Source organism: Labrus bergylta, chromosome 6, assembly GCF_963930695.1.
Source record: "Labrus bergylta chromosome 6, fLabBer1.1, whole genome shotgun sequence".
Taxonomy (NCBI): Eukaryota; Metazoa; Chordata; class Actinopteri; order Labriformes; family Labridae; genus Labrus; species Labrus bergylta.
Genome location: NC_089200.1, coordinates 15,873,749 through 15,898,371, shown reverse-complemented (window position 1 = coordinate 15,898,371; position 24,623 = coordinate 15,873,749). Strand labels below are relative to the sequence as shown.

Below are 24,623 nucleotides of genomic sequence, written 5' to 3'. Positions count from 1 at the left end.
TCACACACACACAGACACACAAATATACTGTCTATGTGCGACACACAAACATGCACAGTCTGTATCCTGTGTAGAGGGGGGACAATGGCTCAGAGGGAGAGGCGATACTGCAGAACATCCTGCTTTCCTTTCTGTTTTAAACTCAACTAAAGAGACAAAGAGAGAACAGAAGAGAGAATAAAAGAAGAAAGCACTTGAAAGAATCAAGTAAGCACACCTGGCGAGTTAAACACTGGAGCCGTGGGGGTGTTACATACGACTGTCTCAGCCAGTAAGGTGTTATAAGGGTTGTTAGTGCCTTGTGGTCGAAGGAGAGGATTTGTTAGTAGATAGTTCCCGGTCATTCCTGCAGTGGCAAGACAGAAAGGAGCAGATAAGTTTGGAGACAGTGAATGAAAGTTACATGAAGAAAAGAGATGGACATTTTTTTGTTTTTTAGGTGTTTTTTCCAGGTATAGATGTATGCAAAAATCTGAAGGGGGGTTATCTATATTAGATTTTAAAAATAAAGAAAAAATGTCTGAGATACAGCGAGCAGGAAAAAGAAATCCTTCTGATGTGCTAAAAATATTTTTTTTTCTGTCTTCTGCCAGCCTTCCTCTCATTAAAAGCTTAAGGTCACGGCTTTTCAGCCTTCAAATTCATTTGTTTCCTGGTTTGTAGATCATGTAAAAGCTGTTTATTTTTAAACACTTTTTTAACCAACTAAGCTCATTAAAGGAACCTGTCACCAGGGAATTTCACAAGTCATATTTCATTTTCCTTTTTTTGGCAGCATTATTTGTTGATTAAAGCCTGTTGTGTATTTTAAATGGGATTTAGTCCAAACCTCTCTTTAAACAAAAAGCAGAATCCTTCTTAGTTGTTTTATCTAATTCTTTATTTAGATTCAAATGTGTGCGTTTCCTTCCAAACCTTATCTTCCTTTCAGTTTCAGCAGTATGTTTTAAAGATCTGAGGCACTTCAGCTGCCATTTATCACCTGTGTTAAATGCCATCTGTCATGTTGGGAGGTCTCCAGGGATGTTTTTAATGACAGGGAAGTGCTTCCAGGAGATAGAGCCCTCCTTTAGTGCACCGACTCCACAGGGTAACTAGGCTGCTACACCCGGAGTGATCAATACCAAACCTCTACATTAACATCTCCAGGAAGCATTTACAAAAAAGTCCCGGGGCGCAGATGGCCTAGTGGTTAGGTCGCGCCCTATGTATGGAGGCTATGGTCCTGTAAGCAGGAGGCCTGGGTTCAAGTTCAACCTGTGGCTCCTTTTTCTGCATGTCATTCCCCTGTCCTCTCAAATAAAGGCAAAAAGCCCCAAAATAAAATAAAAGTCCTTCTTCTGTATTGTTACAGATGATTCAGCGAGTAACAATGTGCCTTAATGCCTGAGGTGCAATGTTATATTTTGTGGGGAGTGACAGCTAAAGAAGAAAGAGGAGGCATAGAGCAGCAGGGACAGGAGTGCGTTAAACTACCTCGCTGTAAACCCTCTTTACCCTTGCATGCATGGAAAGCCATCTCAGCTGCAGCAGAAAGCCTAACAACACGCTAAGCACTCTGGGTCATCTAGAGTTGAACATCATCTTCTCATCATCATATTTGTGCTCAAGCTAAATAATAAATGACAGCTTTTTTTCTGCTCCCTCCCTCCCTTGAAGTAACAAAGGTCACCTTATATGCCAGGCAACAAATGGCCTCTCTGCGTGTTCAGATTTCCCCTAAAATAACCCCCCCCCCCGCCCGCCCCTTTTTTACATTTTTTTTGTTGTGTTTTGTCTGTTTCCCCTGAGCCCTGGTATGAACTTAGGACAGTCAGCACTTAGAGAAAAAAAAAACTATCATCTAGCCTTGTCCCAATTTGAGAGTGACGTTACCGGCCAGGAAGACAGCACACAGTTTTTGAGTACGGATTTTTGTAATCCTCCACTGGCAGAACAGAGAGACTAGACTAAATTTTTTTTTTTTTTTCATCTTCTTTCTTCGCTTTCCTGCTCTGTCTTTTCAAGCTGAAGACATCTGTTCTGATTACCGGAGTGAGATCCTCTACTGCCGTGTGAGATCATTGGAACTTGAAAGAGGTGTATTTTTAGCTGGATGATGAAATGTGTGCATAGGTGTGAGAGAAATGAGGTGTGAACTGACCTTGGTTAAGGGTGGAGGTGCTGTTGATGTCACCTGAGATAAAGGAGGATTCAGATTGCTTTCTTACGGTGTCATTCCACATTCTCCTGATACGACTCTGTCAGGTCAACAAGGGACAGTCATTAGGACTTTGAACAATCCCGCTCACCTTTCACATCAACTCTCATTTATTCTCCATGTGCATACTGCTGAATCTATCACTCCTCACATCCCTACTAGAATGCAGTGAGCCAGGGACAGAGCTTCTGCTCCCGTTTTCTGTTTGAGTCTTTCAAAAGGCAAGTTTCCAAGGACTATAACTCCAGTCACAAGTGCCTCTGATACGGCAGTTTAAATGTGATAGGGATGTTTCTCTAAAAACACATCCAGAGGGGTCGTCTATTTATCTATATATAAGTCATATTACCTGTTTTCTTTTTTTTTTGAAGAGATAAAGATAATGTGTTTCTTTCAATTTCATCTTTCTCCCCATGGTAAAAGGTACTTGCAATGCACTTTGAACAGCGTAGGACTATTTCCCATGCACATGACGTTAGTGAGAAAAGATAAAAGCAAGTGCTAAAGGGGGCATAACAGCAGAAAGGTACTCATGCAGTACAGCAGATGCTGCTTCTTAAATGTGGCGCAAAAACACACAATGAGCATGTTTTGGAGCATTTCTCTGGGGTCCATAATGCTAAAATGAGCAGTATGATGTGTGTGTGTGTGTGTGTGTGTGCGTGTGTGTGTGTGTGTGTGTGTGTGTGTGTGTGTGTGTGTATTGATGCTCTGTGCGTCTTCGTCTGTTATGAAGCTGCTGGTCTACCTGTGTACCCGACGAGTAGCGTGCACTGGTCCGTGTGGTTGAAGTTTTTGCAGAACTGTGCGAGTTCTCCGTTGGCAGACCTCCGCAGCAGTACGTGTGGCGGAAGCACTTGCTGTACTCTTTGCGGACCTGCGAGAGCAAACAGCCAAGTGTTTACATTCAGTACAATGTTGACTTTACATATGAGTTAGTGAAAGAAATACGCGCAAGCTTGTAGTGCTCTGTGTTTTCTTCAATGTCTATTCACATTCAGTCGCGTTTCACCTTGAAAGAAAAAGTCACGAGAAACTTACTTTTTTCTGAAGAAGGCAGTGGAAGATAAAGATAAACATTCCTTGGAAGGTGTTGAATATGGTGAAAAGGTACGCCATGACAATGGAGGCCTCGTTGATGAAGAAAAGACCAAAGGACCACGTGAGACCCAGCAGACACAGCAAAGCAAAGGCACCCATGACCCAGGACCTACAGACAGAGAAAAAAAAAACAAAGAGGAGGGAAAAAAAAGAAAAACAAAAAAAAAAAAAGCATGAGAGGCTTTGAGTGATCTGGCAGGATTGTGAGTGGGACATGAAATCACCATCACTATGGCAGAAGTAGGAAACAGCTGAAGAAACAAAGAAAAGAGTATACACTATGCTATAATTAAAACCCTCGTGCCCACCCGTCCATCCACACACACTCTCAGAACGAATGCAGTCCCCGTCTTCAGCTGGACAACAATAAAGAACATAACCAGCATGTTCAAAACTATTGTTAAAAGATTTAAAGCTCTATCATACACTAAATATTTATCATTCCAGTTTGTTATCATAACTATAGGACTTAGACCGACAGAGAAATAGTTCAAAGGAACAAGAGAGGTTCGCTGCCTCGTGTGTGAAGGTCCTGGGAGTCACAGTTCAACACTCAAACACACCACCACAACAACAACAACAACAACAACATTGGATTAAAAGATTACGAATGTGGTGAAAGTGAAAGTGAACGGTCACAACCATGGTGGATGAGTAGCGATGCGGCGGTAGGTTTTTGGAGAGGATGAAGCGACAAAAGACGGAAAAAAAGAGAGAATAAAAGAAGAGAGAAAGAATAAAGTCGGAGCTAAAAAGGGAGGCTTCTGGGGGGCAATGTCCTTACTTGATAAACTGTTTATTATCTTCATAGCTAGAGAGCATGATAAGCAGGAAAAGAGAGACACAATTAGATCAGAGCGCATCACAGCGTGGGATAGTTTACATATGAGTGAGATATCTCCGACTTTGATCCAATGGGGGGAATTATGAGAGTCAATAAAATTAAAGGATCCAACAAGAAGTGAGAATATGTGTTTTTTTTGTGTGCTGTTGATGATACAATCACAAAAATCAGTGAAAAACATTTGGTGGGAGCACATTGGCTGTTATTGAATTTGCATTTATAGTACTGTATGCGTGGGTTGTGTTGTGTGGGTAAAAACTGTACGAGTTGTACGGTAAAAAGCTTACCCTGGCAAATCTGTATTATAGTAGCCGTCACACACGCGATAAGTACTGGTGTGGATCGTAAAACAGTGAGAGGGACAGCAGAGGACAGAGGAGAGGGGAGAGGCTGTGCGTTAACTTTGCTTTCACATGCATCATGCAGCAACACTGAAATTCAGACCAGACTTTGTCACACACACACACACACACACACACACACAAAAAAACCGAGAGAAAAACACCGCAAGGAAACTGCTATTAATACACAATGTAGTTTCGTAGTGAAAAGCTTCCCAGTGCAAAATGTACACTAATCAAAGTGTCACCATGGTGGGTCTGCGTGTTCTGTTGTGGTCTGCTTGATAAGGGAGTAGTCTATCTCAAATAAACCAAGCAGTCCAGAGAAGCCTTTTCTGGCTGTTCTTCCTGATTGCAGTTTTACCACACTGCCCTAATGCTGCACACATTCATTAAGGAAAATGAAAAATAACATACACTGGATGAAAATAGAAACTCCACTGCTCCCGCACAGACTGGTGGGAGTTGAAGTACGTCACATATCTGTGTACGCTGACATGTTGCTGTAAGCAACTAAAACCAAATAACCTCAAATGGAAGTCGGCCTTGAAATCCAGCCTGCAGAAAACAGCAATAAATGTTGCTTTCATGAAAGTGCAAAAAAACAAAACAATTAGCGTTTCAGCAAACATTGCTTTCCTTCCCGGAGCAAAAACCGTCATAAATGTTGAAGCATCAGAAAGCCTCGACCAGAGCGAGAGGTGGTGGTGGTGGTGGTCAGGGAAGGAATGTTCTCCTTTTCTGGGATTTGATTCTGGGATCTTTAAAAAGAGGTTTGACATGTTCCAGCGGCAAACACACATGGAAGCTGTTACTCTGTTACCCCGCCCTTGCAGAGCGAACAGCGCATAGTTAGAAATGATGTGTGTCATGCTAGAGCAATTCTGGGCTGGTGGCTGGGAGCAAAACAACAAAGGACGCGCAAGACGACTCACAAAGTCTGCAAAGTCATTTCGACGGTAAAGTCATGCCAGGAGTTGAAACTGTGGCACATTTGAAACCTCTGGAGTTAAAATAATCAAATGCTCAATCTGATCTAAATAATTTCAATAAAGAGTAGACTCTTGCTATTGCGGCAAACTGGGCTTGGTTTTGGAGGTGGGAAGGTAATGTTTTCTTCCATGAAACGTGATTATATAAAGGAAAAAAAAAATCATTGCCACAAGTAGAGTGGAGAGCCTTAGTTCCTGGGGTTAGCGGGAGAACAGCACCAGTTATAATACTAATCAGAAGGAGAATAAGGGGGTTCAACATACGACCCTTTACTTACTTTATGTTCTCCAGGCGGCTGGAGTCTGGTTTCAGGGTGGTCGAGTGTTTCACCATCTTGTACATTGTGATGACCAGGAAGATGAGATTGAGCTGTCAGAACAGAGTAATGGCAGTGTTAATATATGAAGATGTATGACTCAAGATGTAGCAGACATAGGGAGAGAGAAAAGAAATCTGTTAATTTGCCTATATGTATTAAAAGAGGAGAGCCTTCGAATCTCTGCAGGTCCATAGACTAATCCAATAAACATCTATCGTTCCAGCCAGGCTCAGACAGTCCGACTGGCGCCAAATTTAGTGTCATTCTATATCAATAAGAGCATGGAAATGCATTAAAATCCATCAGAGTAAGAAAAAAAAAAGGAAAAGGGAAGAAACAGCCCCACAGCAGCAGTCTGAAGGAGAAATAAGAGAGAGTCTTGTTTTAGGAAACAACTGCATATCATTTTATGCACATAGTGAAATATTATAAGGTATACAAAAGGCTTGAGAGAACATGGTCTATTTTTGTTAGATTATTCTGTGTGGACAGATGAAAAGAGAAAGAAGGGAGGAGAGAAGGTGAGGTTGTGTTTGGTTGCCTGTTTCATTGAAAGAAATCTTAAGGGAGCCAGTGGCACATATCAGGTTGATACAAGGATACTACGTGCTGGGTTCCTCGGTGCGTTTATTCAGTACCTTCAAAATCAATAGCATGATTTAGAGACACAAAAGGCTGGATGGGCAAGCAGGGAGCCCGCTTCAAATAAATTACTTCAAAAAACATTTATTCTGGGGCAAACTAGTCCCTGACACAGCATGTACATACACTCACAGCAGAGGAAACAGACTGTGTGCCAGGCATGTTTGAATATATCTTAGATAGAAACATTAAAATTGGTGCCTCCAGTAGTGCAAGTCAAAGGACGTCAGTAATGAAATGCAGCAGACAAACGTATTTACAAAAATACAACATACAAATAATCCCTTTTGCAGAAACAAAAACTTTTCTAGGTAAGTGTTTAGTGAGTTTTAGTGTTATGTCGTCTTTAGAATGAAAAGATATTGTCGAGCGGAGAATGGCAACACATAGCCAGCATGAGAGCATGAAATAAATGAATGACCTTTGAGAGACGGAGTCAGACCAAGGATTTTCACTCTTGAACAGAAATTCTCCATGTTCTGGTGTACGCTGCTATCAAAAGGCAGCCTGTGATCAATACATCGCCCCTCCACATGCAATCAACTCATGGAGCCGTGCACAATAACCCGGGCAGTAAAAAGAGAGTGGGGAAAAAAAAAAAAAAAATCTTCTTTTATATCACAGACGACACTGAAACTATGTTGTGTTTTGCAGCTATCAGCCGTTATTTCTATCAGTCGCCTGCATGAGTCAGACAGTGGGGGAGGGGATTGGGGGGCAAGGAAGGCGAGGACATTTCAAAAAGCCTTTCACACAGGCTGGAGTGGTGACATGGATCCAATGAGACAGAGGAGAGGGACGCAGAAGTTTAAAGCAACCTAGCAGCACGGCACATGTTCCCACCCCCACCTACATGCTTCCGCAGCCCTTCCTGGGGGGATCCCCCTTTGCCGGAGCAGAGCTGTCTTGCCTCTATCCTTCACTCTGTCTCTGAATCATCGGTGCAAGCCATGCAGAAGCACCTCGGCACGCTGGGACCGAGGAGAAAGCTTTTTCTGAAGTGGACTGAGTGTGTACACACTGAACTCCAAATGAACTGCAGGGGATAAAATATTAAAGGTGCAGATGGAGCTGTCCAGATGATAAGAACTGCTTGCGACATGTCATGATCCAAAAGGCCTTGTTTTGAAGCTATCTCAAGCATACTAATGGTTCCCCCCCCACCACTCATTACTTCCATGTTCCCCCTTTCATGGAGCTAATACCCCCTGTGCCCAGAGACAGGGCAACCTCAGCCAGAGAACATAGATCTAAATGCTTCCCACCAGCTTTTGTTTTTGTCCGTGTTTAGGGCCTGATTCAGCCAGGAGAGGAAGAAAAAAAAAACAGGGAAAGCAAGAAAGGAAAAAAGAAGAAACAAAAGGATAAGAAAATAGCAATACCACCCTCGGTTAAAACCAATGTTAGTTGGCACAAACATAGTTTGGGTGGCGGGTGGGGTTCCAGACATGAGCCAAGGCAACAATGTTTTCTTCCCTTTCCTTCTGCACGTGTGCCTTTTCTCCTACTCTCTCCCTCATTGACAAGGACACAGCCAATTTGTAGAGAAACCAGGGTCACGGATGGTGCAGACAAACCTTGCTCCTGCACAGTCCCCTGAGATGCCCCTTTCCACAGTACTTTGTCTTTTTGAGTCAATTGTTGCACAGAGTCAGAGAAGCAGTGTGTGCTGCCTGAACCAGTGCTGCAGAACCTCATTCCTGTCACACATTAGCTCGACTACAATACATTAGCTCCTCATAGGGTCATGATTCTGTCTCTGCGGTCATCACCGCCGGGATCCTGATCATCATTTCCACCACAGACGCATTTTTCATGCAAATCATAACAGAAGCAACGGCGCGATTGGCAAACAATGAGGGTCCAATTTAGGTAGAAGAAACATATTCCTGTGTGGCTGACAGAGCATTTGCTGAGACAGGGAAAAATGTGTTTGTTTTAATACAATGTTAGCTTTTCCCTCAATTATAAGCTCACACGTTCAAGGCGAGTGTTGAGCAAAAGAAAAAGAATGAAAACAAAAAAAGAAACAGGCGTTGCAACGTTTACTCAAGTGCGCTTCAATCCGACACAGGTTGTCTGTGTGCTTTCTCCTCCATTTTTTAAACGCGACATCGAGTGGCCATGTTCGTCTTTGTGAAAACTCTGAAATGCAGTCCAGCAAGCAGATTTGTCTTTTATTTATTCTGCTAGCACACAGACAAAGAGCCCAGCTATATCTTTACTTTGAAAGCTCCTACTGCTCTGCAAATGGCTCACAGGAATCTGACATGGGTGCCCCCTGTCTTTACTGTATATTTTCAGTGTCAGTTTGATGTTCAACAGAGGTCACTGCATCTGTAGATACAGTGCCAACCATTATGCCTGATAATGAACACAGGGCTGAACAAACACCGACCGTCCTCTCGTGCAGAGCAGCAGCAAGACAGGTTTGCAGAGCTCCCTCATCCCTTGGTGTGCACGAGGGCAATGCAATACATGGTGTGCTGGGCTGAGAGGCTATATGTGAGGAATACCACCTGCTATGTCTTTCTTTTTGCTTTCTTTTTTTTTTATGCACAGGGAGGCAAGACTCCCTAAGGTCTCATTCCTCTGAGTCTTTCTGATGGTGCAGGAGATAATAATGTCATGACCAGTAAATAATTGCATGCCTCAATGGGACATATGTCATTATGATATCCTGTATGTCCTTCACCCTGACAGTCCTTGACCAAACAGAGAGGTGCCTTTGCTTTTCTTCTGCTCCTCACCAGTGTCATCTGCTGTTTACTAAAGGCAGACAAACACAGAAGGAGTTGGATGCAGAGGTGGAAAAAAGGATTTATGTGAGGTTTCAGTGCCATCTTACAGTGTTGGGTAAGCACATCTTCAGGCAATTTTCAAACTTCTTTTTAGGTCATTTATGATAAAAACCTGAAGGGCATGCAGCAATGCCCGCAAAGTAATACTTTTATGGGAGATGTGCAAACGTGAGGTTAAGGTACACTATCACATCCTGATCCTTGTCAGTAGGTGAGCGGCAGGGAGAAGTGTCGAATACCTCGAAATCCGTCTTTGGTGTAAAATTAACCTGTCATCACTGAGGAGCCAAAAAAAATCTGTCTGACTCTTCCTTCAGTTCAACCCTCACGCTTCTTTTATCTCCCTCCTTCATCTCTTTCATCTCTGTCTCTGAGTCTCTGCCTCACTTCGTCGCTCGCAGTATTCAAAGAAAAATAAAACGGCTTACCATGATGATAAAGGTGACAGGTCCTATAAAACTCCATATGAAGTGATTGTCCACACTTAGCCAGCACCTGTGACAAAAACACACACACACTTCAGCTGAGAAAAGCATTATTATTAAAACAATATCAGAGTGCTATGTGCCATGCTTGATTATATAATTATCATGTACATTTTTACAGTGTACTTTCTTGTCAATATTTCACTCGATGTGCTCTAAATGTTACGTTGCAGGTTGAGCATTAACACAAGTGTAGAACACAGAGAGAAGACCCCATGTAGCCCCTCTTGACAGCTTGTTCTTAGCTGAGATTTGGCCATTAATCTATGTAAAAGGCTTTTTCTTCACAGTGCTCTCCTCTTTAAGAGAGCATTTACAAACAAGAGGTCACAGGAGGGTCTTTAAGCAGAAAGGCATTAATGTAGCCGCGGCCCCCCTGAAACCACAGTGTTGAGTCTGTCAGCCACTTTCAAATGACATAAAAAATTGAGCAGCTGTCCAACCCGGCCAAGAGGAGCTCAAATGTTTTGGAGGTGGTCTCCGGAGAGACACAAAAGGCGCTGGCAGAAATGATAAGTAGATTTATTTTCAAAAGCTACCACATACAGACACAGCAGGTAAGCAAACACAGTAGTGTAGCATCCAGTGTGTTGGCTCTGCATTTCTAAGGATTTGTACAGAAGGGAGCACTTACGCTTTCTCTGTCCCGTAGCTGCTGTAGTCGATGGCTGCAGAGACGGCGACCACGATGGCAGGGAATAGGTAACCTGACACGTAGTAGTACTTTTTCCGTGAGTATTCGCTCTCAAACACTTCCACGAGCATGAGGTACAGCTGGACCCCTTCTAGACACATCCAGGAGAAGGAAGCCAGGAAGAAGAAATGAAGGATCCCTGCGATGATGGCACATCCAATCTGAAACAGAAAAATAAATTAATTAGAGAGATTTGAAGGAAAAACAAGAACATTACCGTTCCTGCCAAAAAGGCCTTTTTTTCCCTTTATATAAATCTAGGGGCCACCTTTGATTTAAACATGACAGGAGGTATCTCCACTGCACTTTCTAAATTGAAAATTATAAATCACATATCCCATCTTTGATTAAAACGAAGTGAAAAGGCGATTTTCCCTGCTGCAGCATTAACCATTCGGTAGATCACACTTAGGTGAAGCTGCTGTAAAAAGGTAATGAATATTCATTCACCACATGGGCTCTGACTATGCACAGGTTTAAGTTTCCATCAGCACAGTCGAAATTTAAATGGCAATCATATTGTAAGGTTAGTGCAGATTTAATCATACAGCTCAGCTTTGATTCCCAGCTGTATGCAGAAAATTGTTTTTGTGCTTCAGGAGATTGGAGGGAAAATGTAGGTGAAAAAAGAGGTACTGATGCTGACTTCGCTATGGCAACAGTGGCTTTAAGTGAAAGAGGAAAAAAGAGCTGTCAAGCGGAAGACACGGCCCCTTAGTAATCTATATTAATGGTGCTGTCCCACTCATGTCATGTCAGGGACACACAAGGAAGGTTGGAAACAAACAAAGCTTAGAGTCTCATCTATTTTACTCTGAAGGGGTCTTTACTTTTGTTTTCGGGGTGAGACAAGATAAAGCAAGAGGGAATAAATCAAAACCAAATCAATAGGGCAAAATTGTTCCAGCTTACCCAGGGTTTTGTCATATCGATACCGATTAGGAATATTAACTCTGCGATGAAGAGATTGATGCACAAGTTCTTGTGGATGGTGTTGCGATCGCTCTGCAGGCCCCGAAAGAAGCAGAAGGTGAAGATGCTGATGGTAAGGCAGACGAGGGACACGACGATCCCTACTCGAGTGATGACAGTCAGAAGCAGAATGTGCACTCGGTCCTTAACCTGGAGTAAAGAGTAAACAGTATGACAGGTTACAAAAAAAATCACATATTTGTGAAAAGAAAGAGGTGAAGTCTAAATCAGCTCTGTGATGAGCATTTCAAACCCATGTGACTTTGACTAAACTGTATTCTATGAACTCCCTTTATCGTATTACAGTTACTTTAGTGTTACAATTTGAAAGACCTCTCTTAAGGGACCACAAAGGGATTTAAGGGAAATAAAACATCTCTCCCTTACACATAATTGTATTTCTGACTTTAAATTGTCTCTTTAGAAGAACTGGATACATTCTCCTCTTGAGGCTTCTAAAACAAACAAAAAATACAAGTATACTGAAACCATTCATTCTGATTGAGGAGCTCAAGTACACGTGGCCTTATTTTAGGAAAGCACACCAAATTGTCAGATTACCGGTAAATCAACTCAAGAAAATTACCGTACTTTAAATATTAAGATTTTACAAAAAGTATAAAAAAAATGGCTTTAGTTATTTGAGCATATGATGTTTGTCAAACAGAAATTAACTACATCAAAGAGCTAATAAATAAAGCAGTAGAGTAATGACAACATATTCCATTTGAACCTTGCTGTGATTATTGTAATCTGCTGAAATTGGTACCTAAGAAACAAGAGTGTGTGCAGATTGATTCTGAAACAGAACAACAGAACAGTAGTTTTAAATACTACAGCTGAATATTAAAGAAGAAGGCCCTAGGAGTAGGACATAAATGACATACTGAGATTTCTTTGTGCGCCATGAGGATGGCAAAGTTGGTGAGGTGGCTGCAGGAGCAGGTGGTGTGTGTTTTGTTGGTGTCCAGGAGTTTGCAGCCTTGGGTGGACCAGTAGCCCATCATACTCCTCTCAGAGTAATTCCAGAAGGAGCAATTGGGGTTGAAGTAGCGCTCCATCTGCAGATAACAAGAGATATGGTTAAGTGTCCAAATAATTGACTGCCTGAAATTGAAGCACATGTAGAACACATAGGCCATTTACCCCCTACTCATACAAAGTATTTCTCCGCACTGATATGGATGAGGATTTTTCACTCCACAGCACTTATGAAGCAATTCATATGTTGTATCTCATTTGGCACATGCTTGCCAAATCAACCGAAGCATAGTCTGGGTGTACGAGACCTTAATAACATAGAGAGGCATAATTGTTTGACGGCATCATGTCTTAGGAATTGCACAATTTCTCTGATAAAGAATGGAGTCACGCACGGTCCTCTGGGAACTCCAGTGACAACTTTAAAAGACGGAAGATAATTGGCGCTCCAGTAATTTCATCCTAGATTGTACGGCTAATCTAGGAGTTAATTTCCACCACTATAAAAGAAAATGGGTATCATTTATATCCCAATGTTGATTAAAGAATTAGTTTTCATTAAGAATTCACTTAGGTTCTGAAGACTCCTTTAATTTGATGTTCAATGACTTAAATAAACTGCCGTCTGACCTAGCCAGACATTTACAATTTAAAGAGCCGATCTCTGTCTAATCCTGAAGTTCCCTCCTGGTGTTCTTTAATATGACCTCTCCGCTCACTCCAGCAGGGGACACTCACATCAATGTGCTTCAGGGTGAAAATCACTGGGTCGTTAATGAATACACGGCTGGACTCTTTGTTGATCGAGGCAGCGATGATGTCAGAGTTGACGGCCACCGACACGTTGCGCCCGTAAGCCTCGTTGGCCATCTTGATGGTGGCATTTTCCGTGCCGAGGAACTGGCCCAGGTTTTTGTAGAGCACAAAAACCAGCTTGGCAACCCCTGACGAGTAAAAGATGAGGATAGTCATTAGAGGATGAAGAAAAAATAAAAAGCACGCTTCCATGCTTCCAGAAGAATTTAGACAGTGTATCAAGAAAGAAAATGGCGAAAAAATAAGCACAAAAGTTTTTAATTAAAGTCAAAATAATTTTACACTACAATTCATTTCAATAGTCATTATTAAAGACTATCTGCTTGATGGCAAATAGATAAATGAGAACTAGATACTGAAAAGATATAAAGTGGACTCTCATTTTAAGCCAACATCTCAATGCTTGTGTCATATAGATCAATTCTATCATTACGTAACAATTACTCTGGCTCTTCTCTTTTTTCAGTTCCAAAAAAATGGAGCAAAAGTCAAACACTCATGGCTCTATTTCGTAATTGTTCATGCATAGAATAAGCACTTTGATGCTCTGTCTTTGTTGTTTCAAGCTGTTCAATAGAGCTTACCATTCCGACTGTTGAGCTTGACGGTGTTTGCTGACAGCTGGATTGAGATACCATCCTTGCTGGATTGTGGAAATTTAAAATCCTGGACCTGACCGTCTGTGCTGAGAACGTACACATCGAGGACTGTAAGATGAAGAGAGGTGAGGGGAAAAGGGATGGAAGGACAAGTGGATAAGATAAGAGTCAATCCAGACTGATGGACTTCAGAGCAATGGAGTAAAAAAAAAAAATCAAAGAGAATATTGATGCTGTAGCTTTGTCCCTGACATTTTGACAAAAAAAAAAAGAGATGCTGACACGGACCAAAGAATGTAGCAATGACTCAAACACTTTGTGAGAGTGAGCTGCACAATACAGTGTCAATCACAGAGTCATCATCCCATCCCCTCCCCTACTACTAATATGAATAAAACAGTTCAAACACACAGGAAAAGCCTTCCTTATTAGGAGGAGGAGGCTGAGAATAAACAATGTCTTTTTTCTGACTGCACAGCAGGCTAATGTTCACATTAATGTATAGAGTTACAAGGTCTAGACACATACATTTATAAACTAAGTGTGCGCAATCAGAGAATCCAGTCTATTTAATTGTCTGATATTCATCACTTTGTCAGTAAGCGACTCGTTAAACCTAATATGCGTCGTTTTTCTGTTCCCTCGAGGTTTAAACACTTATTATGAAAACAAAGCACTTTTTTATGCGCTGGCCTTGTTTTACTATTACAAGTGTTGTTCTCTCAATGAATTGAAAGCAATCAAATTAACGGAGCCAGCACCAATAGAGAACACTTGGCATTGGCTTACCACAAGCTCTAGTTTTACTTACTTATATTGTCTGCAGGAACTTTGACGATGGCAGGTTCCATTAGGTTGTCGGCAAGGACAAAAGCCCCTTCCTCCAGAGTATCCAGTAACATGGTGGCTGCGTGTGTCTGCTCCGTGCTGTTCATGTCCTGCCAGGACTTCAAGGCCTCTGGGCGCAGAAGGTTATCTACTGTGTCCACAATGGCCTTAAAGAAGCACACACAAATAAACAGAAACAAAGATACTTTAGTTACTCAGAAAAAATAAAAAACAAATGTTGGCAATCATCAGCAGTGGCATGCAAACACTTAAATGACACCGATGAAACAATGAGCTGAAACATCAAATCTGTGAAGCTTAAAATGACCATGATGGAAAAAAAGAAGCTAAAAGAACATTTAATTTTGAATTATTATTTAAGTACGGATTCATTCAGTAGAGGTATTTACAAATTTATATGTTATTTTCATTTGTATTGATCATGAAAATGCAGAGGAAGAGAAGAGCTATTGGGGATGCTGAATATTCAGTTTCTGTTTAGAGGATGCTGCAGCGGGGCGGACTCTTAGGGTCAGAGTCCACTGAGCCTTTTGAAATATTAAGAGATGGCCAGATCAAAGTCATAGAAATGTTGTCCTCTAAATAGAGTTAAGCACAACATTTAGAAATATTAGTTTTCTTATACTAAAGTGCAAGTAATTAACTGTAAAATAATCATGCTCAAACAAAAAATGCTAAAACGACACAAATATGTGTAAGACTAAATGATGGTTGATGGAACTGTAAACATTTTTCCAATGTTACACTCTCTGTTGTCTGAACGGCTCGGGGAAGACTGCGGATAAATTGAGCGTAGAAGCCAGGTGACACAGTCCTTTCTTCAGGAAATAATCAAATCAATGTGTCTAATCAGGTAATCAATGTCTGCGGGAACGTCTGGTAGAGGGAGGGGGGGGCGCAGCTATAGTGATGTTGCGTCAAGTATGGCAGATGTCAGATACTGCTGACTCAATGATATCCTCTAACACTGTCATTCGCCAAATAAACACAGAGTTTTACACTGACAGTTCCTCTCCAACACTGTCCTAACTTCTAAAACATATACAGTATGTTGTGGCACAAAGAACTACTGTTGTGCCTCATTTTTGGGGAGTAAATGTGACCACATACATGTAATTCCCTTCCTTTTTCTCTGAGTCTTTTTACAAGCTCATGGACGTTAACTGCCTAATTAGCTTGGTTCATTTAAATGCCGTCCCAAAGGAGAGATCTGGATTGTGGGGGTGACTTTACTGGCAGGTAGAGGACAATGATCTCCCTAATGGTTGAGGAATATGTACGGCCGAAATACTGAACCCAACCCTGATAGCATTTAGGAAAAGAGGGGAAATGGTTTGACCTGGCCAACCCAATTAACCAGATAGAGTCGAAGATTTGCACCTTTCATTTACGAAACAAATGACTTCCATGACCTAAAACCTTTGTCCTTGTGAAACATGAGCCAGAATTATTTTACTAAACATGTAGTAAAAGGTCAGTTGGAAAAAAAGGTTTCATTTATTAACAAGTGAACTGTTTGATGCAATATTCAGAATCATTTTATACTGAAAGCATGTCCAATAGAAGTGATAAAAAAAAAATGCAACAAAGCATCTAATCCTTCAGTAAATGAATAATGAGAGGAATGTAAGAACAGGATGTTTGTTTGAGTTGTGCTGTTACACAGCCAGGCGTGCAATCTTGAGCAAACACTTAGAAAACAAACAATAGGGGGAAAATAAATTAAAATAAACCATTGCTGCCAATGCATAGAAACAGGATGAAACACACAGACATGTACACACCCATGTATAGAAGCCACGTCATTAATTGAAGACAACTTTAGAAAATACTTCGGGTAAAACTGTATCTGTGTGTTATGCAATTTTACTCAAAAAAAAAAAAAAAAAAAAAAAAGCAGGGAGGAGGGAGTAAATGACAGTGCAGAGGGTGCATGCTGCTGAACTTGGGCTGGGGCGTTTATACAGTAGCACAGGAATTGGGGGTGGCTGCAAGCAGAGTGGGCAGAAGCATTGCTTCAGTACCTTCATGTATGCCCTGCATGTCCTTTCTCGCTTTTGAAGCTTTTTTAATGAGAAAAAAAAAGAACAGATAGACATGATATGCACAAGTTCATGAGCTTTAGAAAAGCTTCTGCAGAAACAAGATCCTGACGGAGTGGTTGATATGCAAACTAACTGCTGAATCACAGGTTCAACCTGGAGGTTAAAGAGTTAAAGTGCTGAAGAACAGAGCAATAATATGCTACATATTCCTCTCAAAGCCTCCAAACATCTTGTAGGAGTATTACACTTCCAAATTATGGCCAACACCACAAGTGTACAAATATAGATCTCTGCTACGTGCTTGAGTGAGAAATCACTGCTTTTGTATTTTTTTCAGTCTTACAGCTTCCCTGAACATGAAAAGAAAGAGGAAGTGACAATAACAACTACTGCACATAATAGAGGTATTATTTTCAAGGTGCGCTGTCTTCCCTTTTGCTTTTGTCTTTGAAAAGTATTAAACTTTTCATTGAAAATGTTGCAGTCAGAGAAAGAATAGCACATTTTGTAGTTCAATTGTTGCACTTTTGTTTTTAAGTTTTTTTTTTCTCTCTTGGTGGATGTGGTCACCTTGTTGAAGCTCCGCCCTGCAGAATCCTTCTCGCTGGGTCTGAGCTCCTGCAGCTGAGCATCCAGGATGTCCACTAGCTGCTCCATCAGGCGCACAGAGGAGCTGACGTCCCCGGCAAAGATGGGGCCTTTGGTGTGCTTGGCTAACTCGTTGGCCAAGTTAGCTGCATTTTCGCCGCTGCGGATCTGCAGGGAGAGAGAGAGAGTGAATAATGATCACAAGAATGTAGAAAGACAGACTTGGAGGGTTCTTTACAGCACTGTTTCTAACATCAAATCACGCTTGAAAGAGTCCTTGAAATGCCAGATTTGAAAAGGGGGTTTTATCTTTTCTTTATGTAAGACAAGTTGCCATGGTTTCTTTACCCCGCAGTGAGTGAAAAAAGACTGGGACGCAGAGTACTGCTTTCTTTATCCTGTTTCACCTATGACGCACATTACGCAAGGCAAAAAGAAAGTACTGTTAACAGAAGTGTATCCTTTAACCTTAGGGTTAAATACAACAAATGGAACAGATCTTGGTTACATGAAAGTATGTACCACTAATATACAGGAATGTGATTAGTAAAGGATGAAAAAGCAGTTCAATATTTGCCGTTTTGTCTGTCCCAGAATTCTTTAAACACCAAACATTACTTGTCCCGCATTCTGATCAACTTAAGTACTGATTTTTACCGTGTCTTTTTCGAATTATCTTTGAGTATTCATCAGGCAATTTTGATGAATACATTTATCTGAGTACAATAAACAAACATGTGGACTCCAAAATTGTTGTGTTTCTTCAATATTTTAGCCCGGGAGAATTTCTAGCTGTAGTTTAATTCAAGAAGCCAATGTGTAGTTAATATGTAGTTTTGTATGACATGACTGGATTTACTTTTTGGTTTGTATATGCCTTTGTAAAAATATGTTCTGAATATGACACATTTCTATGACACATGGTCATGTAGGGAAGAAGTGACCTTATTCTTTGAAATAGAGGGGTCAGGGCAAAGTTTTAATGGCAGACAAAGAGCGTCTTGTAACCATAGTAACTAATCTGGAGAGGGCGAGCTTCTGTTCTGCTGACTGAGATCCCTTTGAGAAAACATACTTATTACACTGTTAAATAACCGAGGTCCTTTCTACAGTCACCCATACGTCACTTATGATTCTGTTATCACATCAGGTTATCCTCATATAGTGAAGATTTGGTGTTATGACATAGCCACACTAAAAATGTGCGGTATAACATAGGCAGAAATGAGCTGCACAAATTGATTCAAACAGCATGAGAAGGTTCATATTTAGCATGAAGTGTTGCACTGAAATTACTACATTTAAGGAGAGACGTAACAACAGATCTGTGTCTCTATGATCACCTGCAGAGCACACATAAACTTTTTGAGCAGAGTGCATATGAGACTGTGTGCAGTTTGTTTACTAGTTTGTTGATCTTAGATGGGGGGATCTTATACTGATAAAATGAGAAAAATGCTAATATGTCCAGCCCCATTACTTTGTCTTGCCCCATGTTTTTCACACTTCAGAAAAACACAGTGATGCACAGCTCATACAAACCTTTTGGGCTACTTGGTTGACCCAGTGGGAGGTGCAGTTGCTGAGATCAGGGCCCTTTGGGTGCCAGATCCCAGTGGAAAGGACACATAAATAAGAGGCAGTGCCTAACAGGGAAAACAAGAACAGAATAGTCAAGTTCAATTAAGTCAAATCCCCCCCCCCCCCCCCACCCCCCATACTCATGAAGTCCCTATCTGGAAAACTGAGTTCAAGGACACAGATAAGAAAAAGAAAGCAAAAACAACCAAGACATTTACAAACATGCAAATTCATACGCGTTATACAAATGTGAAGCCAGGGATAGAGTGCTTGTGTGAGCTCAGAAACTCCACCCTAAAGGATAGTCTGTCTTTCATGATTCTTGTTTGGCAGGACTGTTTTAAGCTACATGAGACCTAAATAAGAGGAAACTGTTGGACACAGAAAACTTTAATCATCAATGTCATTTTTTTTCCTGCCAGATAAGTATGCTTGCCCCTGTGTTTCTTAACAACGTGGCATTCAGTTTGTTTTGTTCTAATGAGATGTGTGTCTGAGGAACTCTGACATGATTTCACACACAATCAAATGAGGGATGCGAGTCTTCATGCATGATGCAGGAGAAACATCTGCTCTACCACATAATCTCTGTCATGTTTTGATATAGAATCGCACAGCTTACAACTTGCATCATATCCCTGAACACTGACTTAGATGCACATTTTTTTTTTTTTTTTTTTAACAGAGAAAGAGATCAAAGTATTCAAGAGTATCAGCCAAATGTTACAAACTCAGGGACATTCTCATGGGACGTCTCAGGTCATATTGAAAACAGCAAGCACACTGCCCTGAGGTGAGAGGGAGCTCTGTTTACCTCGAGTTCCTTTGGGGCAAGGTCGCTCCACCAGCATGCCCCTCTGGGTCTGGGGCCACATTATGTCTCTGTTCTCGCTGGCCTCGCAGAAGCGTTCAGGTAGAGGGAAGGACTCCAGGGGCGGAGGGGAAGTAGTCTGAGGAATCACAGGAGGTGGTTTGGGCGCTCCCCTGCTACCCTCCTTGAGCCCTGTTGTGGTGGTGGTGTTGGCCACGCCCCAGTGTGCTGTGGTTGTCGTGGTGGTGGTTGTAGTTCTCGGAGGCTGAGGAGATGTGGTGACTCCTGACAGAGGCGGTGCTGAGAAGAGATGAAGGGTACAGAGCATTATGGGGAGGTGGAGGACTGGGATTTAATAGAATAAAATGATAGCTTCCCCGATTTATGTTTGATTCTGACTAGGGCACATACAGTATTTATCAGACTTTGTAAAAACATTAAACATGTAAAGATAAAAAAAAGGAATGGAAGTTTGGCCTTTTGCTGCAGTGAGAGGTCTGCTCATTTATATGCCACCATAGGGTGCAAAAGGAAGACAAATAATATTCTGTAAGGCATTTAAACCTTTACCTTCTGGCAGACTGATGTCCTCGTGACACTAAACTTTAACGATGCCCCCTGTAAGCGACATAACTATTTTTTTTCTCAACATGTTAACCGCTGTAATGCTTATACATCCAAGTATCCTGTTGTGTAAATTGCTGCTAAGTGCTTCGTGCAACAAGCGTATTTGCCTTGCCGTTGACTACGGCTTATCTGAGGCTCTCTGTCTGCAGCGAACAAGACAATAATTACAGTAACATCCTCCTGCCTGGCAATCATTCTTGCCTGGGAGATTTTTGTGGCATGGCTGATTAAGTTTCACTAGAGCAACAGTGAACCTTTACGTGTAGCCACGGTGCCTGAACATTCATTTTACAGTTGTTTCTTGCTCCAACTCATACCCTGATAAAGCAGGTGTGCAGTAACTCATGCAATGCCTCAGGCAAAAACAATATGTTTCAGTCGCAGGAAAAGGAGAACGTAGTGCACTCCTTACATTTAACATGAGCCACTAAGGAAAAACTACGAACACATTTTTCATGTGACACACCAGAGACATCTAATTACATTTCATAAGAGTGTGGAACATAGAGGAGTTGATAGATGAAATGTTGAGCAACACTAACTATTTGACATAAATCTTCTACAAATAGAAGCATGACCACCACCACCCCGCCCCCCCCCCCCCCCCCCCCCACCCCACCCCTTTAAAAAAATATTTGTTTGAATTTAAAAGGATAAGCTATATCAATCAGAGAAGATCTGATTGGGATGCAATGTGCATGCTGGATCTAATCGCATTTGAGTACTTTGATTTCCTCCATTAGGCTGCCTGCAGAGCATGCAGAGAATGTGAAGAGGTGCTGTTACACTGTACGAGCTGAGCACAGTAGTTCTCTTTACAACAACAAGCAGAGAAAACATGGAGTTGGCAGAAAAAGGAGATCCAAAGAGTAGAGGGAGTCAGGACAGTGGAATAGACGGAGAGGGGGATGGTGGGAAATAGAGGCACGCAAGAAAATTTGCAAACAATGGGGCCAAGTTGGAGAAAGAGAAGACAACGTCTGTCTTCCCAAGGATTTGAGAAGCAGCCAGACCCCAGGCGGTGACACCTTCACTTCTATTGCCTCCATTGGATAATGGGTCCGGCAGATAGCAGCAACCCCCCCCACTGACTCCCCAACAAACACACACACACACACACACTAGTACTAGCACCATAGGCCTCCAGCTATGGATGATAGGCTTCTGCGGGTTGAGCTGAAGGGAAATCACCTTTAAGGTTGGCTGCTATACCTGTGGCGAATTAGGCTCTATTGACCAGCAGAGAGGTGTGACACACACACACACACACACACACGCACACACACGCACACACACGCACACACACGCACACACACGCACACACACACACGCACACACACACACACACGCACACACGCACACACACACACACACACACGCACACACACAAGCAGTTGATGTGAAGGTGTACACAGTTGACTGGCTGTTTTGACATTGAACTGAAGGTAGATGTGGCTCGCTTGGTAGCCTGCTCGCTGGCTGGCTGGCTGGCTTCACCTCAACCTCCTCCCCTACCTGAATCTTTTACTCAACACAGTAAAATTCTCGCTACACGGCCTGTCACAGTGGTTGAAAGACAACCTGTGCTTAGTGTCCTTTCAGCACCAGCATTTAGCTGGCTGAGAGAAATGGCTGTGTCTATTCTGCACCAATACCCTTTTATTGCTATAACCCTTGTTTCTTCATGACAAACTAAAATGACTCTGAGGTGAAAGCAATAGCCTCAAAAGAAATTGCAAATTTCTGGTTAGGTTCACATTCCCTATCCCAAGGAAATTAATGTGTTTGGACATTCTTTGTAAATGATTATCTGCGTTTCTTTTTTGAACATCTGGTCTGGGGTTGCTTGGCAAACCTCCAGAAGATTCCCAAGAAACTGTGAGGCCCTTTATAAGTTTCTCATTTCCAAACTATGAAAGATGATAACGATAAGATACTACTCTCCATGGGTGGGGAGTTTAGAATCCAGACAGAAATAAAATGAAAATGAATAGCTGTTCGGCAGGCATGATTTAAGATAACGCTCCCCTACAACCTTCGGCTAATAAATCAAAGAGACATGCGCTGTAATCCAAGCGCATTCCTTTAGCATGTCAACTAACAACTGTATCTTGTTTACACCCCTCACTCCAGAGGGCTGCCTGTCATGGCTCGTTTTTGATATTGAGCTCCATGCTCTAGCTACAACATGAAAAAAAAAGTATTTTAAGCTGTTTGTTCTAATTTGTCATTGCCGCCTGCTGTCAGAGGTAAATAAATATAAGGGTAATTAATGTTAGACCTAGTTAATACAAGGCTATAACGAATGGCTTTGGCTTTCTAACTGTAAAGAAAACATTCCATGGGAGAGGGATTTCCCCACAGCAAACTGTCTGGCAGCAGCTTTGGGAGATTTGCTGAGCCAATGTCTGTGCTGCTTGACACAGAAAAGCTGTGACGGCATTGCAAAAAAATGGTTGTTCACATCATAGACTCCAGCTATACCTTAAAGAGCTCCATTAACAAGTAATGTGATGAAAAGGACGTACATTAAAGGTCCGAAATAATCCCCAGGATTGCATGTATATAATGCAAACTAATCCTCTTTCCTTTGTAGAAGAGATGTTAATGTGAACACGGGCTATACTTCCCACAGTGAATTCTTGCATAAACAATGCAACCTCTCTGACCACTGCTGTTCCTGTGTATATAGCGTGTCAGTCAGTAATCCTGCCTGCAACACAATAATCGTATTACCTTTCTGCCATAGCTTAGTTTAATTTGATCCAATGAGAGCTGAGTGGAATTAACCCAAAGGTATTAAAACAGAAACTCCCCCTGGTTTGGGCAGTCTTCTTCCAAGAGATGTCTGTGGATACATTTATAAGTAGTCACTGTGAGGGATGAGTATCGGTCTGTTCATAGTGCTGTAGCAGCCTTGTTCCATACTTTTTGTGATGCATAGCATGGACAATGTTCAAATGGCGGCCATTTTTCATCTGATCTAATACTCAGGCCGGACAGCTAAAAAGTTGTTTTACTCCTGTATTGCAGGGTTCCAGTATTGAAATTGTATAAATGTAAGGTTTCTGACATTTCACCACTTTGCATTTATTTAAAATGGAAAATCTGGAGGAACATGGACATTATTTCTATGTAAAACAACCAAATAAATAGCCCATTTCTAGCACATTATCAGCTGACATTAGCATTTAACTAATAGCTTACGTTTAAATTCAACCATTCCTAAGCTAATATTAGTATAATCAATTCCTAGCCAACATTAGCATCTACCCAAGTTCCAACATAAATTACCTTATTTTGAAGACATATGATTATGATGATTATGATTTTATTTGACGTGACAGTGGATTGATTTGGAAACCGGAGAGAGAGAGAGAGATTGGGGATTGACATGTGTAAAAGGAGCTACAGGTTGGACCCAAGCTACCATTTAACAAAGTCCTAGCTTACATTAACTTTAACAAACCACTGTCGTACATTTGCATTAACTTATTCCTAGCTCACATTAATATTTAACCTATCTCAGGCTAACATAAAGTTGGCTAGTAAGTTCATTTCTTAAGAACTTATTTATAGTAATTTACATTTTGCAATGTGTTTATAGGGTTAAACTACACAATGGTTGTATTAGCTTTCAGCTACTTTCTAGCTAATGGCAATATAAGATAGTTAGTGGCTGAATGCCAATGTAAGCTAGCTGTTGTTTGACTATAGCTAATATTTTTTATCAAATATGTTGGTGCAACTTAACCTAACCCCAACACCAAATAACCCCATTTTTATCCAGATGTTCACTAGGCCTACTTACTGTCCTTTCAGATGCTGATCAAACCAGACAAACGATAATAGAAGTGATTTGTTGGATACCTTTAGCTTATGCAATTTACAAACAGGTAAAGAGCAGTATTACATTATAACAGCATTCAAGCTTTCCTCTTTGGAAACAGCTGAATACTTTCCCTATAGTCCTTTGATTATGACAAAAAGAAGCAAAATCCCAGATTTGGGCTATATCACAAAAAAAAAAAAAAAAAAACAGGACAGGATCCTTGATTATTATGTCTGTGCTGCACTCAGCCCAAGGGGAACCTTCAATTAGCTGTCATAGAGTGTGAGCGTGTGGAGTGATATTCTGCAAAGTACTGCCGATAGTCGGGACAGACTTATTCATAACCTCTTTGTGTGATTCGACGCCCCCCCCTTTGTTGCACTTGAATGTATCTCAGTGGGTCTGTTATTACCACTGGGGTTAGAGGTCTGGGATTGATGACAGACAATGAGATGGGAATCCAGAAGAGGAGAGGATAGGAGCACTCAGTAACACACACACA

The 24,623-nt window shown here is 41.5% G+C and overlaps 1 protein-coding gene across 31 annotated transcripts in view; it reads right to left on the bottom strand.

Moving 5' to 3' along the window:
• The window catches only part of adgrl2a (adhesion G protein-coupled receptor L2a), a 154,487-nt gene that overhangs the window by 4,835 nt on the left and 125,029 nt on the right, over positions 1-24,623 (bottom strand). For 14 of the 31 annotated variants that reach the window (XM_065955814.1, XM_065955830.1, XM_065955833.1 and 11 more), the window contains 18 exons: positions 19,666-19,962; positions 18,813-18,916; positions 17,253-17,438; positions 16,662-16,700; positions 14,600-14,783; positions 13,774-13,896; positions 13,112-13,317; positions 12,280-12,453; positions 11,333-11,542; positions 10,361-10,581; positions 9,670-9,736; positions 5,757-5,848; positions 4,433-4,477; positions 4,086-4,112; positions 3,242-3,410; positions 2,949-3,077; positions 2,144-2,240; positions 218-346 (listed from right to left, as the gene is read on the bottom strand). In XM_065955814.1, coding sequence (XP_065811886.1) covers positions 218-346; positions 2,144-2,240; positions 2,949-3,077; positions 3,242-3,410; positions 4,086-4,112; positions 4,433-4,477; positions 5,757-5,848; positions 9,670-9,736; positions 10,361-10,581; positions 11,333-11,542; positions 12,280-12,453; positions 13,112-13,317; positions 13,774-13,896; positions 14,600-14,783; positions 16,662-16,700; positions 17,253-17,438; positions 18,813-18,916; positions 19,666-19,962 — 2,499 coding nt within the window. The remainder of the gene's footprint in view (positions 1-217; positions 347-2,143; positions 2,241-2,948; positions 3,078-3,241; positions 3,411-4,085; positions 4,113-4,432; positions 4,478-5,756; positions 5,849-9,669; positions 9,737-10,360; positions 10,582-11,332; positions 11,543-12,279; positions 12,454-13,111; positions 13,318-13,773; positions 13,897-14,599; positions 14,784-16,661; positions 16,701-17,252; positions 17,439-18,812; positions 18,917-19,665; positions 19,963-24,623) is intronic. The other 17 variants (XM_065955837.1, XM_065955822.1, XM_065955823.1 and 14 more) reach the window with 6 other exon arrangements.